At 39.5% G+C, this 15,274-nt stretch overlaps 1 protein-coding gene across 4 annotated transcripts; it reads right to left on the bottom strand.

The window, feature by feature from the left end:
• Positions 1-775: 775 nt before the first annotated feature.
• On the bottom strand, positions 776-15,246 carry LOC128142053 (cytochrome b5). Of its 4 annotated transcripts, none has more exons than XM_052787666.1 (6): positions 8,746-8,791; positions 7,995-8,086; positions 7,049-7,177; positions 5,349-5,378; positions 2,745-2,779; positions 776-1,879 (listed from the first exon to the last, which is right to left on the bottom strand). In XM_052787666.1, exons 1-6 carry the CDS (start codon positions 8,774-8,776, stop codon positions 1,801-1,803), a joined length of 396 nt encoding a protein of 131 aa, XP_052643626.1. In that variant the 5' UTR covers positions 8,777-8,791; the 3' UTR covers positions 776-1,800. The 4 variants fall into 4 exon arrangements, with proteins under 4 accessions (XP_052643626.1, XP_052643624.1, XP_052643627.1 ...); XM_052787664.1 differs by lacking the exon at positions 8,746-8,791 and adding an exon at positions 8,592-8,663 and having other exon boundaries at positions 7,995-8,129; XM_052787667.1 differs by lacking the exon at positions 8,746-8,791 and adding an exon at positions 8,608-8,650.
• Between the last annotated feature and the right edge of the window lie 28 nt (positions 15,247-15,274).

Below are 15,274 nucleotides of genomic sequence, written 5' to 3'. Positions count from 1 at the left end.
TCACCACATTCAGAGGAAAAGCTAGGGCAAAAAGAGGACATAAGTTAGTGCTAGACACAATCCCAAACACTGCCATTTATACTGCAGGTTAAAATTTCCAACTAAAGAAGTTGATGGGATCTGCTATAAGTGCACATCTGTATCTGTAAACCAAGTCTGACAGAACAAATGAATACAAATGTAAGAGAGACTAAACACTTTCACAGTTGAAGCTATATAAGATATCCTCATTTGCTATAACAGTAAAGGAATTCCCACAAAAGGAATCCCACAACAAAGAATTCTTAAAGGATTCCTGTATTGACATAGTCCTACAGATGCACAAGACAATCTCCTGAAGTCACAGCACTTCTCCTTCCCCAATTTTATGTATTTATTTTTTTTAAGCTCATGTTTACAGTGTACTATCTTTCAATTTGATTTGACTTGACACAGAGCCTAAACTTCATGCATCTTCCCTGGCGCTGCTAAGAAGCAGCCCTTGGAATAGTCTTTTGAGTCCTGGTGAACGTCAAGATGGCAGAGCTTGCAGGGCCAAACCACTGCAGAGTCACTAGTTGGTACTGAGGTCACGCTGATGAAAACATTTGTCTATGCTAACTGCTCCATAATACACTGTCTTATTTTTTACATGCTACTTCCCTGCATAAGGGACATACCTCAACTTTCAGCATGCACCAAAGAGGTACTTCTGAAAAGTGTCCCAATATGCAAGAGCATCCCTTCCAAGGCCTTCAAAAAAAGTTTGAAATGAATGTATTTAAGCCAGCAAGAGTAAGCAATTAAACTTTTATTCATGATCATTTACATATGACTAAAAATGTTCACCATAAAATGCAAACTTTCAGTTATCTTGTATTTAGCAGTGAAAACAGTCATCTCTTCATAGTAAAGCACCAAGGAGCACATCACAGAACAGTCAGGAACAGATTCCATCTATCATTTTTTCCCTTACAATGTACATGACATGACAAAGTTCAAGAATTTATAAGAGTCTAAAAGTTCCAGAACAAATTCTTAGAGTCACCTGAGTGCTTGGCAGGAACAGTATTATTTAGTAGCAGTTACTTTTTTTTTTTTTCTCCAAAAAAGAACTACTTTTCACAAAACTGAGACAGACATAATTGGGCCAAACATTGGGTTTCGTATTTCCCCTGAATTTTTCAACAGGAACCAAACAGAACTGTTTGCTAGGAGGAGTATCTACAACAACTGTAAGAGCAGATGTCAAGAGGAAAGGAAAGACAATCAGCTCATTATAGCCTGATGAGTAGGGCCCAACTGCTTACAGGCACCTATACCTACTACTCCACTCAGCTTTTTCTATTACATTTAGTTAGCATTTCATTCAAACATACTATATTGAAGACAACATTATTTTTTAAGTTAAGTGAAGTTGTGTACATGGACAAATACATGTACAGTTTTGGTAGTCATTTAAAGCTGTAAAATTTATATGTAAAGAGAGTCCTATGGACCCCATTACAGATTAAAGAGAAATAACCAGAATCAGTGTTACATACAAAACAATACTCTAACACAGAAACCAATACAGTTATGAAATAATTCATTAGAGAATAAAATTGTTATACTAAAAGAGAAATGCTGCCTTTTTATCACTTCAGAACAGCAAAGAAGACAACATTAAGAAAAGTGCACAGCAGAAAAGAATTGTTCAGTTTTCTGAAAAAGTTGAATTTTTCTTCAAACACCAGGCTTTTTCCAGAAACATATTGGGTTAGGATTGCTTATATTCTCTCCCAGATCAGTCTCTTCTTGCATTAGTTCTCAGTAAGGCGCTTACTCTGACATGTAGGAACGATACATCAGGGCCACAATAATTGCTGCTATTGCCGGGATCACCCAGTTGGACCATGAACTAGAAGCAAGTTTTTGAAACAGCAGTTTAGGAAGTGACAACCAGCAAGTTTAAAAGAAAAAAAAAAAAAAAAAAAAAAAAAAAAAAAAAGGTCCTTGCTTAAAGAAGTCCTTCCTCCCCATTCCAACAAATACTTCAAAGTTAGGGCAATAGAACACCTGGGATGGCCAGTAATACTCTAGCCAGGTTAAAAACCTTGTACTGTTAAGGCTTTGTACTAGAGCTTACAAGAAGTTTGCTTACTAGAGAAGACTCCAGACACCCTTAAAGTCATGGCGTGCTGCCCAGAATATCATTCATTCAAAAGACATTTAAGTAGCAGCATCACATGACATTTTCAAGCACCCAAGCTCCCCACTCAGAGGGGCATGGAACAGCCTCAGGTTTCAGCAATAGGCAATTGTCAGCAGGATATAAAGTTTGATTCAGTGGTGTTACAAAGTGGTCCCCCCCTCCAATTCTGACGGATTTTCCTTCTTATAGACACAACCCTCTTGTTTCCTCCAGATGCAGCATTTGTAGCAAATTTTTAAAATGAGGTATCCATGTCAGTAAAAAAAGGCAGCAATGGCACCAAGTGTCTTCTATTCACCTGATAAATCTCCAGAAATGAAGGCTTGTGCAACATAAACCATTTGGTAGATACTGATACATATCAGTGTGAGAAAAAAAATCTAGCTAGTAAGCTAACATGCTTGTAAAGTGGTACACATAGATGCCAACTTGGACTTTATGTAGAACAGAAATTTTCATGCACCATCCTCTGACATCTAAGCTTCCAGCACATAGAAGCTATTCAGCTTCCTAAGCTTCAGAAACATAATCATGAGGAACTTCAAGTTTGACATCAGGTGTCATACTATACCTGGAATTAGACTGAGCAGTGGTAATAAGAGTTTCCTGGAAAGCAAAGCATAAGAAGATATTTACATCAGGCAGACACCCCTCTCCATCTTAACTACCCCTCAATTTCTCAAAACTCATTAAGTGGGACTAATTTAAAAAACAACTCAGTGCATCGCATTTGGAAAGCATTTCATCAGCATTCCTATAACAGACTGTTGTATTAGAAGCTATCTAGCTGCAGTTTCTGTAGTCAACATTGCATCAAGTTATTTAAAAAAAAATATCATTGAAAGGAACTTTGCTGAAAGTTTTCCATGAAGCTAACTTCAACCTTAGGTTACATTTGAAAAAGTTTTAGTCACCTAAAAGACAAAGATTCCTTACTTGCCTAAAATCTAAATGAAAAGACTCTGAATTAATACACAAATATTTCTTATGTCAAACTTAAATGAAGAAAGCTACTAATTTACATCTACAAGGCTTATTAAACTCAGTTTTTTAGTGTGGTGTTTCAGACTGCATAAGAATCAGTCAAATTATTATAGTTGTTTCTGATACCTATTTGGACTTCTTGTTCAGTATCCATGGAAAAAGAAGCACTACGAGATCAAATCCCAGTTGGGTACAATTTATATGAAGACTTATTAATTTGAATACTACTAATTGCACATGGCCCTAAGTGCATTTAAAAGATCCAAGCATTAAAATTGTACTTAAATTTACTGGTACAAGATCCATCACTGAAAAATTAATTGCCTCAGTATCAGAATATTTGCAATTCGTTTAAAAAGCAAAAGATTCCTAACATCCTCTCATAGTTTCAAACAGACTACTTTTACAAGCACCCAAATCATCATAGGTTTACATGTGACACATACCATGTTTAAAAGAATAAGACTCAGTGATTACATCTATATTGGTTTTGTGAACACCTCCATGAAAAACTAATCCCAAAGCCAAAGAGCATGGAACAGCTTATGCCCACGCTATCAAGCCTAACACCTTCTACAACAGTCTTGCCACATCCAGGGCCAGGGCATGGCTTCCCCTCACATCAAGACAGCAAGAGAAATATAGCCCAGCTCATGAAAACTTGTTTTTAAACACTATGACACTGGACATGTACACTGAGGGTACTTTAAGTACAGTGCAAGGACGAGAAGGACATTTGAAAACACAAGGCCTTCTGACAGCTCCTAGAGAGCCAGGGCACAAGGCTAACCTGTCAGGTTAGCCACCCAGAGTGCAACCCAAAGTGAAACTGTCTTATCAGCTACATCCACACATCCTGCTGGAGGAAAGTGCTCCAGCTTCATTCTGTAGGGACAGATGACCTACATGTCCTGTAGATAACTATGACCAGCACTAAAACAAGGGAATAAGCCAAACAGGAATGTAGTAAAAAGTCATTTGGATACATCTTAACTCCCAACTGACCACGCTTTGGCCAAACTAATATTCTAAGTGCTTCAGTTTACTAAGTTCCTGTGAGCTTAATCAAGGTATTGTATACTACAACTTGCACTGGGCAGTCTGTTTCTCAGTTGCATTGATGGTTGCTGCTCTTACAGCTTGAGTGTAAACTACCCTGAATTTCAAAAGAAATCAGAATAGCAGATGTTATTCTCAGTGGGAAGAAGCTCTGAATTCCAGTCACAACTCCATTTCTTAGTTTTGTTAGTAGACTAGTTCCAGTACTTAATAATAAAATGAATAATTGCTATAGCAAACATTTCAGTGTGTGTATATATATATATATGTTTTTTTACTCTCTTTCCTTCAACGTACATCATATTATTGGAAGACCTTACAAAAGCAATTGTTTCTTAAAAGTAATCTCTCAAACAGCAGGAGTAAGATCCTATACCTACTACACTTCATTTAAAAATAATCTTCAGCTATTTCCTAAGTGCACTGCTGTACTGTTAGGTACACCTGAGCAAATATCCTCTATACACTCAGCAGCAGCAACTATACAAATTAATCCCTGATGCACTTGCTCCTTTAAGGGACATCTGAATTTTATGAGTTTGATAGTTGAGTGCCAAGACAACTTTATTCTATTAAAGATAGGAAAAAAACCATTAGAAAATAAGTGCAATACTGAATTGACAGGACACTAAGCAAAATCTACGGAAAGTCAGGAATCAAACAGTATTTTCACCTTGAAAAGGGATCACAACTGCAAAATAACTGATGTATGGTACAGCAATCAAATGCCTCTGCATTCTCTATCTACTAGTGTTACCAATATCTTGTTAAGCATCACATTTTTTTCCCCACAAACACTTACTAGTTTAATCCATTTTGTCTATAAACCAATTTTTTTCTTAAACTGAATATTAGAAAACCATTGACTGATTCTAGGCTTACCTTTTTGCTACAGTGTAATGCCATCACACTTAGTAACCTCTTGGTTCGAAACCATACAGATTAAAGAAAAGAACAGCTAACAGGAAGAATAATATGAAGCCAGATGAACAGGTTTAAGAGATTTATGACCTGAAATACGACACTTAAATCAAGTTGAATTATTTTTGCCTCTGGGGGTATACCATTTACAGACAGACACTGTCCCTAATACCCAAGGGAAACAATGTGGCATTTCAAGAAACACACTTACTGTTGGTTTCTGAAGCTTCCCTCTATCATCCTGCAAGAAAACAAGCAAGAAACATTTAGACAAAAACACAAAGCATTCAAAAAAAACCATTTATCACTAAATTCAGTTTGCAGTTTATTCTGTTAATGTGTGCCTACTTTTACCTAGGAAACAGACTTGCAAGAGCATAGATGTCAGTGTATGATTTTGTACCATAAACAAGATCACTTCCATAAATAATACTTCCCAGTATACAATAAAGACAAGAAACCCGAGTCTCCAACATATTTCATTATTTCTTGTGCCCATGTTTTTGCATTTCCTTTGCCTCTAAACAGTATATAAACACATAACCTTAGCTTATACACCGATTGCTACCACATTAGTCTACTCGTATTATTGGGCAAAGTCTTCTAACTAGGTTTGGGCCAATGTCCAGTGCAAAGGTCCCAAATTCTATGGATCTTCCGAAACCTCATGCAGTTTTACTTGAAATGGTCACATTCATTACAAAAAAAAGCCCAACAGTATATAATCTTGACAGTGCTGTATTTATACACGAAATTATCATGCTGTTTGTTTCATATCAAATGAAAACAGGCACTTGTCAAACAAAGAAGAACTGGACTGGTAGCCAGGTTAACAACTTTACTGGCATCAACTGCCATCTGAAATAGACAACAAGCCTGCAATGTTAACAAACGTGCATCAGAGCTCAATTATTTCATATTAGGAGAAGCTACACTACTAATATTTATCAAGAGAGGACCTAAGACAGATACAAGATCAGGAATCTTACTGTGAAATATTCTACTCAGGACAGTGATATTTACCCCAAATACAAGACAAAACATACACAAAACAGACAGAAGAGGAAGAGAGAAGAGGCAGGGATGGGCAGTAAAGTAGACCAGATGGGCACACTAGCAGCCTAAACCACTAACAAGTGGTTTTCAACTATTAAGATGCAGGAGAGCTTAAATAAGGCCTATCTGACGGAAGCCAAGGCAGCAGCTCTGTAGCTAGAAATAAATCCTTCAAAACTTGAGACAGCAGAAGGGTGCTTGTTAGAAGTACAGGAAACGTTAAGGACAGTATAGAAAAGAGGAAGTGACAGATGATCCAGTGCGAACTGATCATAAACAACCCTGACAGCTACAAGTAGGGAACACTGATACAGCTCAAAACCAGGTGAGCCAGAGAGGGGGAAGACAGAGCACCAAACTAGAAGTACAGTGCTTACAGTAGCTGTTTTCTAAACATACATATGAAGAGCCAAGTTTGTACTTTGAGATCCAGATGGAAGCCTGGCATAAATATTTACAATTATGATAGTGTCTCTTAGTAATCACTCTGCATATCAACATAAGAAAAGGCCTAGACATTCTCACATATCACCGTCAGGGGTTATAGAGTCTCATTATAAAGCTCACAAGGTGCACCAGAAATGGCATGATTCCATATTCAGTTTATCAAGAACTAAGCTGTAAAATATTTCAAAGCAGCAAACTTTTAGATGTGACAATCCTTATGCTACACTAATCAAATCCCTTCGCATTGGGGGAACCTATCTCCAGCCCAGGTCCATCCACAAACAGCTGCAGGGCGGGCATCCAACCAAACTAGCAGCTCTCCTTTATTTTGAGGTAAATTACCAGAGAAACAACTAGATGCAAAAACACTATAGTCAACAGCCAGTACTGGTACTCTCACGTACTCACCGGATGAAGTTCCCCAATAATAAAGTCTTCTGACAGTGTCCTTGCATCTGTGGAATGGCCAACATCTTCAAAGTTCTCCGTAGCATCTCCCCCAGCTTGCTCCCTGAGGACCTCTTCACCACCTGGGTGCTGCAATGTTTAATAGTTGCATTTGTTACTGAAAACCATTAAACATTCTAAAAATGGAAATTCTTAATTTCTACATTTCTAAAAATAAAAAAATTGTCCTTGCAAAATCAGGTGCTAGTCTTCTTAGAGCAAATATAAGCCTCTGTGAATAACTAGAGAGCTTTATGTACTCTCTGAAGCCAAAACCAAGGAAGCTAAGTCTCTACTCCATCAGCAACAGAGCAGTAAGAGGCATTACCCCTAGCAACTAAAGCATTTAGAATATTATGGGAATCAGTCAGTCTTTTATAGCCCTACTATTATCTAAAGTTACATTCCATACTCTCACTTCTGCAGGAAATGTATATTTTTATCCAAACAATGCTTTATACAGCAAAAGGATAAAAGCCAAAAGGTATAAGTTGAACAAGAACATTCCAGGTAGATTTAACAAAAAAGCTATTCACAAGAAGAGCAATCAAGCACTGAAACAAGTTGGCAAGGGAGCACGCAGAATCTCCACCATTTGAGGTTGCCTACACAAGGTGCTAAGGAACCTGACCTTCAAGTTAATCCAAGTTTGAGCTGGGGGTTGGACCAGATAGCCTTCAAGGGTCCTTTCCAAAAGAAATTACTGTATAACTATCTAGTAAGCCAGCTACTCTGGAACTATTTAAGCACAACTGAAAGCTCATACAAGACACTAGAACAGCAATTCTGTTTCAACAGATTATGGAATCCCAAAACCACATTACTGATAAAACCCTTGAGATGTAGAGAAGTCGTCTCCCATGTCTCCTAATACCTCAACTCATCACCATTCCCTTAACCTAAATACCTGTTCTCCATTGACTTTTATTATTCCCCAAGATGCACTTTTGGGATTGCATGCAGTTCCACATTTCCATCCATCAAATAACTCTGCATATACTGCAAGATATATCACATGTTCCAGTTCAGTGAATTTTCTCATCTGTTATATGAATAAGTAACTTGAAGTTAAGTAACGTGCCACAAAAATTCACCACTCAACTTTTAAGTAGGATATTACTACATAAACACTGGGAATTATTAGGTAGGCAAGTTAAAAACACCTTGGATTAAGGCAACCATGAAATAAGTTTAACACTTTGCCAGTGACAGAGGAAACAAGGCTTTGGAGCCTCAATTCCATTTATAATGCTTCTGACTACAAGATCTAAAATGATGAAAATAGGCAAAATTTCTACTATTTAGGGTCATCTTGCCTAGAGCATAGCTGAACAGAAAGGCTATGCTTAGACAGTAGATTAAAGAAATGGCATAAACATTTCTGTTAGTCTAGGCAATTCAGGTTAGCATTTACTTCAAATCCACCATAGTAATCTCCTATCAATCCTCCTCTTCCAACAAAACTAAGACTTGTTCATACAGATCAGGAAGACACTATTACTACCAGTTTCCAGCAGTACCAGAACTCCAAAACTTGAATCTTTGCATTCAAGGCAGACATTTATTTTAACAGATTAAGAAAGTTGCATTAAACAACAAAAAAAACCCACCAAAAAACACAACCCAACACTTTTTTTTTTTTAAAAGAGGCAAGATACCACTGCTAGAAGGGTAAGGGATCCCTACCATGACTAAGCAAAGCAAGATTAAGCAATTGATAAAGAGATTAGGCACAGCAGCTGAGCCAAAAAAGGTTAAAAGAGTGCATGCAGAGTAAAGATTATGCAAGCAGACGTGCAAATATGCCATGCTTACCAAAATCCTGCCCTTTAGTCCATTCTAGTAAGTGCAAATATGCCATGCTCACCAAAATCCTGCCCTTGAGTCCATTCTAGTAAGTATTCAGGGAAAAGACTGGACAAAAGTTGAGGGATCACTCAAGTTCAGTGCCTTGAAATGTGTAGCACATTTAAGAAGCTGAACTTGGATCTAACAGGCTCTCCCAGATACTGCCACAACTAAGTCTTCAAAGAATTCCTCCAGCAACATGGGGTTTGGTTTTTTTAATACCATGCTATAGAATTGCACTCCCCAAAATAGAAAAATGTGGCATCTTCAGCAGAGAAGGCGGCAAAACTCCTCAGAAAACATGCTTAACAAACAAGACACCAACAAGTAGCAACAGGCAAAGTTAAACTACCCATAAAGCACTAGCAGCATGTGCAAGTAGATAAAACACCAGTTACTCCAGGAAGTCACCAAGATCACATGGTTTACACTAGTTCCCCCCCAAAATTCACCAGTCAACGAAACAAGTGGATACCTATCAGTATAATGCATATACATTAAAACTATTTCACAGAGTACTTTAACGAACTACCTGTAGGTTGCTGACTACAGAATGATCATATACTAATTTGTTCCCAAATCCCTCCCTCGTGCCACTACAAAGCAATTGCGTAGCTATGTGGGCAGCTTCACTGAGGCACTCCAGCTCTTATCTGTAGAACTAGCTTTTGGTCTAATTAATAACTGATCTGTCTGTCTACAAAACCACATTGTTAGTGTCAACACAGTGACCGCTACCAGTGGCTATCACACATCAGCTGAAGGGGACAAACTCACCCTGACCTTCGCCACCACAGCTGGAAAACTGGTAGTATTTTTCCCCTCACATCAGCAAGACTAAGGTAGAAAGAATCACACACGGTTCTCAAATTAAGCCATCTAGCAGATGATGTTACTAGTAACCTACTAGACATACATAAAAGTGCTTTGAAACTAAACACTTTCCTTTTAGATGGCACCTGTGCTTGAAGATGCAAACTTACAAGCTTTCTGCAAACAACTAGCACGTAATACAAGTAATTAATGGAAAAACTTACCTCCCCTAATGAAAGGGAGCAACTGTAATGTCTCACAGAGGGCAAGAAGTAACTTTTCCATCAAAAGCTGAGCATTTTCCACAGTTCAATGAGTTTCTCAGAGTTTGTTTATACAGGACCTTTGTTCACACTTCTGCCTGGTAAACAAAGCTTGCTACCAGAATTTCTACTTTAATGAAGAGCCTCTGGATAGACCCTGGAACTGGAAAGCCCACAAGACAATATACATAGTGACTCCTAAAGTGAAATCCTGCTAATACAAATAAATGAAGTGTTTTTGCAGGTAAACTTGTGGTTCGAGGGAAATTAAAAAGCTTTTGCTAATAAATTAAGCTAGTCTAGCTCATTCCTAGGACATTCCCAGTATAATAACATAGATATCTAAGTTAGTAGCATAACAGATATCTGTACAGAGCCAGCACTAGTACATAGCAGAGACTAATTCCTGACAGCAGCACATTAGAAAGTTTTAGATGAGAGTAGTGAGTTTAATGGCTTATTAGCTTTATCTGGGTCAGAAGTCTGCAATTACTTCATCCTGAATGCCTATCAGCTCTTCTCCCCCTCGCTACGGTCATGCAACTTTCTCAGTGCCATAGTTCAAGACTCTATTAAAGTATAACTATCCTAATTCACAGTTCCTGCCACCTCTCTCTTCCCATAATGGGGGAATCAAATCTAGGGTCCAATTTAACTTTTGGGGAGATTAGCAAAGGTCTCCACCAGTTGCAGCCTTATAGATTTGAGTTTCACTTCCTGCGCTACAGGGAAAGAGAAGCAGAAAGGGGCAGCGACAGAGCCAGAGACACCCAGAGAACCTCAGCTTTATTGTGCAAGACAGATGGACTAATGCTTGTTTGGTTTAAGGGCACTTTCATGTAGTCTGAAAAGAGTCCTCCAAAGTTATTTCCATCACCTATTTAAGTTACAGGACAGGAATTCTGTACTCATGTAAAATTTTAGGAGCCTAGGAGAGTAGATCTCTTTATGAGAGTGCATTTTTGAAAACCATCATTAGGGTTTTAGATGAAGTACAAAAGAAATGCCCAGTAGCTGGGTGCCCATTTCCCCACTTACAAAACAATTATAGCTTGCAGTGTCAGGCATAAAAGAATGCTAAGAAGTGCTATTTTTCAAAGCATTTTCAAATTCTCCTGCAAGCTTCATCAGAGCTTAAGGAAGTGATAACACTGGTTTTAATCCTTAGACTGCAAGTTTCTGCAATAAGAATTCACAGGATACATTGACATACTTCAAAATGTGCTAATACCAGCACCTTTCAATGTAAGCCATTCACTACTTTGAACATGGAAGGTATCATGCTACTCCTCCACAATATCATCATACAGGATGAATATAACTTATCACCACATAGTGGAGAGAACATTTCTCATTCTGACAGAGTAAAACAATATTTGTTTTTCTACACTTTATTTGATCAGCATTACAAAACATGTTGTGGGAGCTGTCCATTCTGTTTAGAAACAGTGCTATTGAAGCACAAGTTCATACCTTATGAAAAACCCATTTTCATTGGCCATTAATGTTTTCACTAAATTTTGAGACCACCACCAATTGAAGTAACCTAACCAAAGTCCGTATTAGATGAATATTAAATGCATACCATAGTTAGTTTCCAGAACAAGGAATTTCTCTCAGGTAGAGATGTTCCTATTCTTGTTAGCTTCTCTGCCTAGTTTAAGGAATCCAGCCAAGTTGCCACAAAAGCCATAGGGAGGACTCCTACCACAATGGGAAGTAGACCAAGAGACTGATCATTTCATTTTTATTTTTATAGGCCCAGCTACTCTTGATTCGCTCATTAGATTGATGTCAAAGCCTGACTAGTCCGATTGCTTTATTAAACTGTGGAGAAATAATATCGAGCATTATCAACATATCCATTAATTGACATTTCATATTATTCACATATGTAATTATCTGCAATACAGATATAGCCATAAGATCCTGCTGTGAGTATACATGCATTTATAGTAGCTATTTTCCCTTAAATGGCATAGGACCTGAAACTATGAAAAGGTTTCCCAAATTTTCTGTAACACAGGTCCAACAGCCTTTGAATGAAAAAGAGGATATACAAGTTTGTGGTCTCAGAAATAGTCTTTCATGCCAAGGGCTTTCAGACACTGCACTCCAAAAGCTGAGGTCTCTTGATTTCCTCTCCTAGAGGATATACTTTGATAATTGAAGAAAATTCAGAGATATATATTCAAGTTATAAAGTTTCCCCAAGATCTAGCATTTAAAAAAAGAATTATAGAAAAAGCAGTTGCTGGAATCTTGTGTATTCAGTAACCCCTAGGATAAGGTGTCAAAATACACAATCCTTTCCTCCTCCAGCATGTCATCTGTATTTCAAATGATCTTTTTTAAGCCTTGTCCTTAGAAAACAAAGCCAATATGGTCACACTGTGTGGTGCCTCCACTCCTTTTCAGCCTCATCACCCCCAACACATACACATCACCACCCCCAGTCCATTTACTATCTAACTTAAATCACATGTTCACAGAGGTTGATGGTTCCCAAAAACCAAACAAGTTTCACTAAACATCTACAAGCTTTATGAAGAGACAACAGCTAGACAGAGGCAATACACCCTTTAAGTACTGTAATGAAGTGAAAGGCAGCATCATACTTTCACTTACTAGGCATGAGAGCATCCAGGGTGTCTTTAGCACTGGAGCACCGTAAAGTTTAACTTCATAATCAATAAGAAAATATTTCCATAGGTTAATGCAGTGGCTGGAAAGATTGCTTGTCAAATTAAGAAATGGGACTGGTGAAGTCAGCTTCCATTCCCAGTTCTTCACTCCCTAGTAAACTGACACTTTTATTTATTTGCTACTTGGGAAGAGCAGGAATGAGGTGATGCTTTAGCAGTGTATCTTCTTTAATACTATTGGACTTATTTTAATAGCTTACATTTAATTCTTGAAATATTTTAAGCTCTTCTACTCCTGCAAGGAAATGCAAGAAGTAAAACTGAGTTTAACTAATAATGCTACTGAAACAGCTAATGTAATCCCCGTTTCACTGAGAAGCATTTACCATACTCCAGAACGCACCAGCAAGAGGCTAGCTCCAATTTCTCCTCATCTGTCACATGTAAATGCCTCAGGGTGTCTGACAGTGTCAGAAGAATTAGCAACTTACCTGTTAATTTATCAAGTATCAGAAGCATTCAAAAAAAGGAAAAAAAAGACTCCTATGAAATATTTTAACCCAAGGGTTCCATCCCAAAAATCACCAACACAATGAACAGGACAATATCCAAGAACTTTCCTTAGGAGTATAGCTTTATTTAGATACTTTGTTGAAAATAGTTATCCAATCTCAATTCATTTCCTATTTCAGAACATGACCCAGAAACTTCAGCTCCACAACCAGCCATATTCTATTGAAAGCTGTTTAGTGTGAGGCCAAAATTTGACCCATGTGTACCAGAGTGCATCAGACACCCCACAGTTGTCCAAGAAACAACTATGTCACTGCTTACAGACAAACTGATTCTTTTGATAAGCTGCTGAATTAGCAACGTTGTCCTGAAATGAAGGCTTTCTTGGAGAAATTTGCACAAGGTAGTAACTCTTAATATTTACCAATTTCATCACACGTACTGAAAGAAGAGGCTGTCAGCTTGTTTGTGCAACTAAAATCCAAAAGCTCATTAGATTCTGGATTTTTTGTCAAGCGTGTTTTTTTCTTGGGTTGTGTTTAGAAGGGGCTTTGGGTTTTTTTTTGGGGGGGGGGGGGGGGAATACCCTCCTCACCCCCCCCATCTGGAATTGCTTATACAAATATGTATCAGCCAAAACTGATCAAGTTTCCAAGAACAGCAACTCCAATTTCTCTGCTGCTGCATGAAAAACTGCATTCTCCTCCAGGGCTTCTATAATTAAACTGGCCTTGCCTGCCTAACTAAACAAATATTTCCATAACTGAAGGATGAACCAGACCAGGGACAGAGCTAGATGAAAAAATAATCAAGAGAGTCAGTAGATCAGTTTCACAATCCACCTTGCTGAAAAGCCAAACAGTTCGTGCTGGCACACAGCTTAAGAACAAAAGACTACCTCTGTCAACACTGCCTTTGAAAAACCTCTTGTTGACCTCTTATTTGCAAAATGCTTGATTTATACTTTGAATTTCAAGTCTTTACAATCACAGAAATGAAGATGGGGCTACAGAACTACCGAGGCTTGAATTCTGTCACATCACTACCAATCTACACTATACTCTCAAAGAAATTAATGTAAGTCTACCACAACACTTTTTAATTGGATGCTAGATCTTTACAGATTAGGAATAACGGGAGTGAGGGAGAAAATTCAAAATATCACTCATAAATCCTAGCTACATTTAATACTGAAAAAAAATTGCTCAGCAGTTGCATTTCTGCATCTCCACAGAGGAATGTTTTAGTCCAATAACTAAAATGCTTCTTTATTAACCATGACTACCAATGATTACATCAATTGCTCATCATCATCAAGTGATCAAAAGTATTAATCGTTAACTGGGGGGGGGGGGGGGGGGGCGGCGCGGAACCCAACCCAACAACCAAAAACATTCAACCCGACCCCTGTACTCTACTAAGAGTTGGAGCTTTTGCAGCTTCGCAGCACCAGCGCCGAGTGTGTCCGGACAGCAGTAAGAGCACGATGCCTTTGGGGAACTGGGGTTTCTACGACGCCAGAAAGTTTAAAGGCAGGCGAAGGCAGAAACAGATCCCAGCAGCGGATTACACGCGGGGGGGGGGGGGGGGGGGTGGACGGCGGGACACGGACGGCGCGCTCGGCACACTCGGGTTTTTCCTGCCCGGAGCCCGCTCCCGCCGCCCCCACAGCAAGGCCCGTGGCCCTCACACGACTGCTTCTCAAAGGGCACTATCGCGACCGGCCGGGGGCGGCACCCTGCTGCGCCGCACCCACAGCGGCCGCCCTCCTGCCTCCCCCGCGGCCCGGGGGTTCGGCCGGCGAGCCTGCAACCGCCCCACGGGGCTCCCGCGGCGTTCCCCCCCGCCCGCCGCCGCGCCTCTCCTTCAGCCTCCCCGGGGCACCCACCTCGTCCAGAAACTTGGTGACATCGTAGATGCGGTGGTGCAGGACGATCCAGGTGCTCTGGCTGTTGTTGTGCTTCTGCACCTCCTCCAGCCGGTAGTACCGGCCCCGCCACGACTCGCCCCCGGCCTCGCTGGAGCCCACCATGTCCCCCACGCCACCACGACAGCCGCGACCGCCGCCCCGCCGGCTCCTCAGCAGGATATAGCCCCGCTCCCACG

This window comes from Harpia harpyja, chromosome 5 (assembly GCF_026419915.1).
Source record: "Harpia harpyja isolate bHarHar1 chromosome 5, bHarHar1 primary haplotype, whole genome shotgun sequence".
Taxonomy (NCBI): domain Eukaryota; kingdom Metazoa; phylum Chordata; class Aves; order Accipitriformes; family Accipitridae; genus Harpia; species Harpia harpyja.
The sequence above is the reverse complement of the archived record's forward strand: the minus strand, read 5'-3'. Positions and strand labels throughout refer to the sequence as shown.

What these genes read in the sequence shown, in the direction of transcription:
- LOC128142053 (XM_052787664.1), bottom strand. Translation starts at nt 8,648, where the DNA reads ATGTCTGCCTTGAATGCAAAGATTCAAGTTTTGGAGTTCTGGTACTGC. An exon ending in TCTGGTACTGCTGGAAACTG is followed by an intron (nt 8,130 to 8,591) that starts GTAGTAATAGTG and finishes TTCATATAACAG; the next exon opens with ATGAGAAAATTCACTGAACT. An exon ending in TTATTGGGGAACTTCATCCG is followed by an intron (nt 5,379 to 7,048) that starts GTGAGTACGTGA and finishes GTTTTCTTGCAG; the next exon opens with GATGATAGAGGGAAGCTTCA.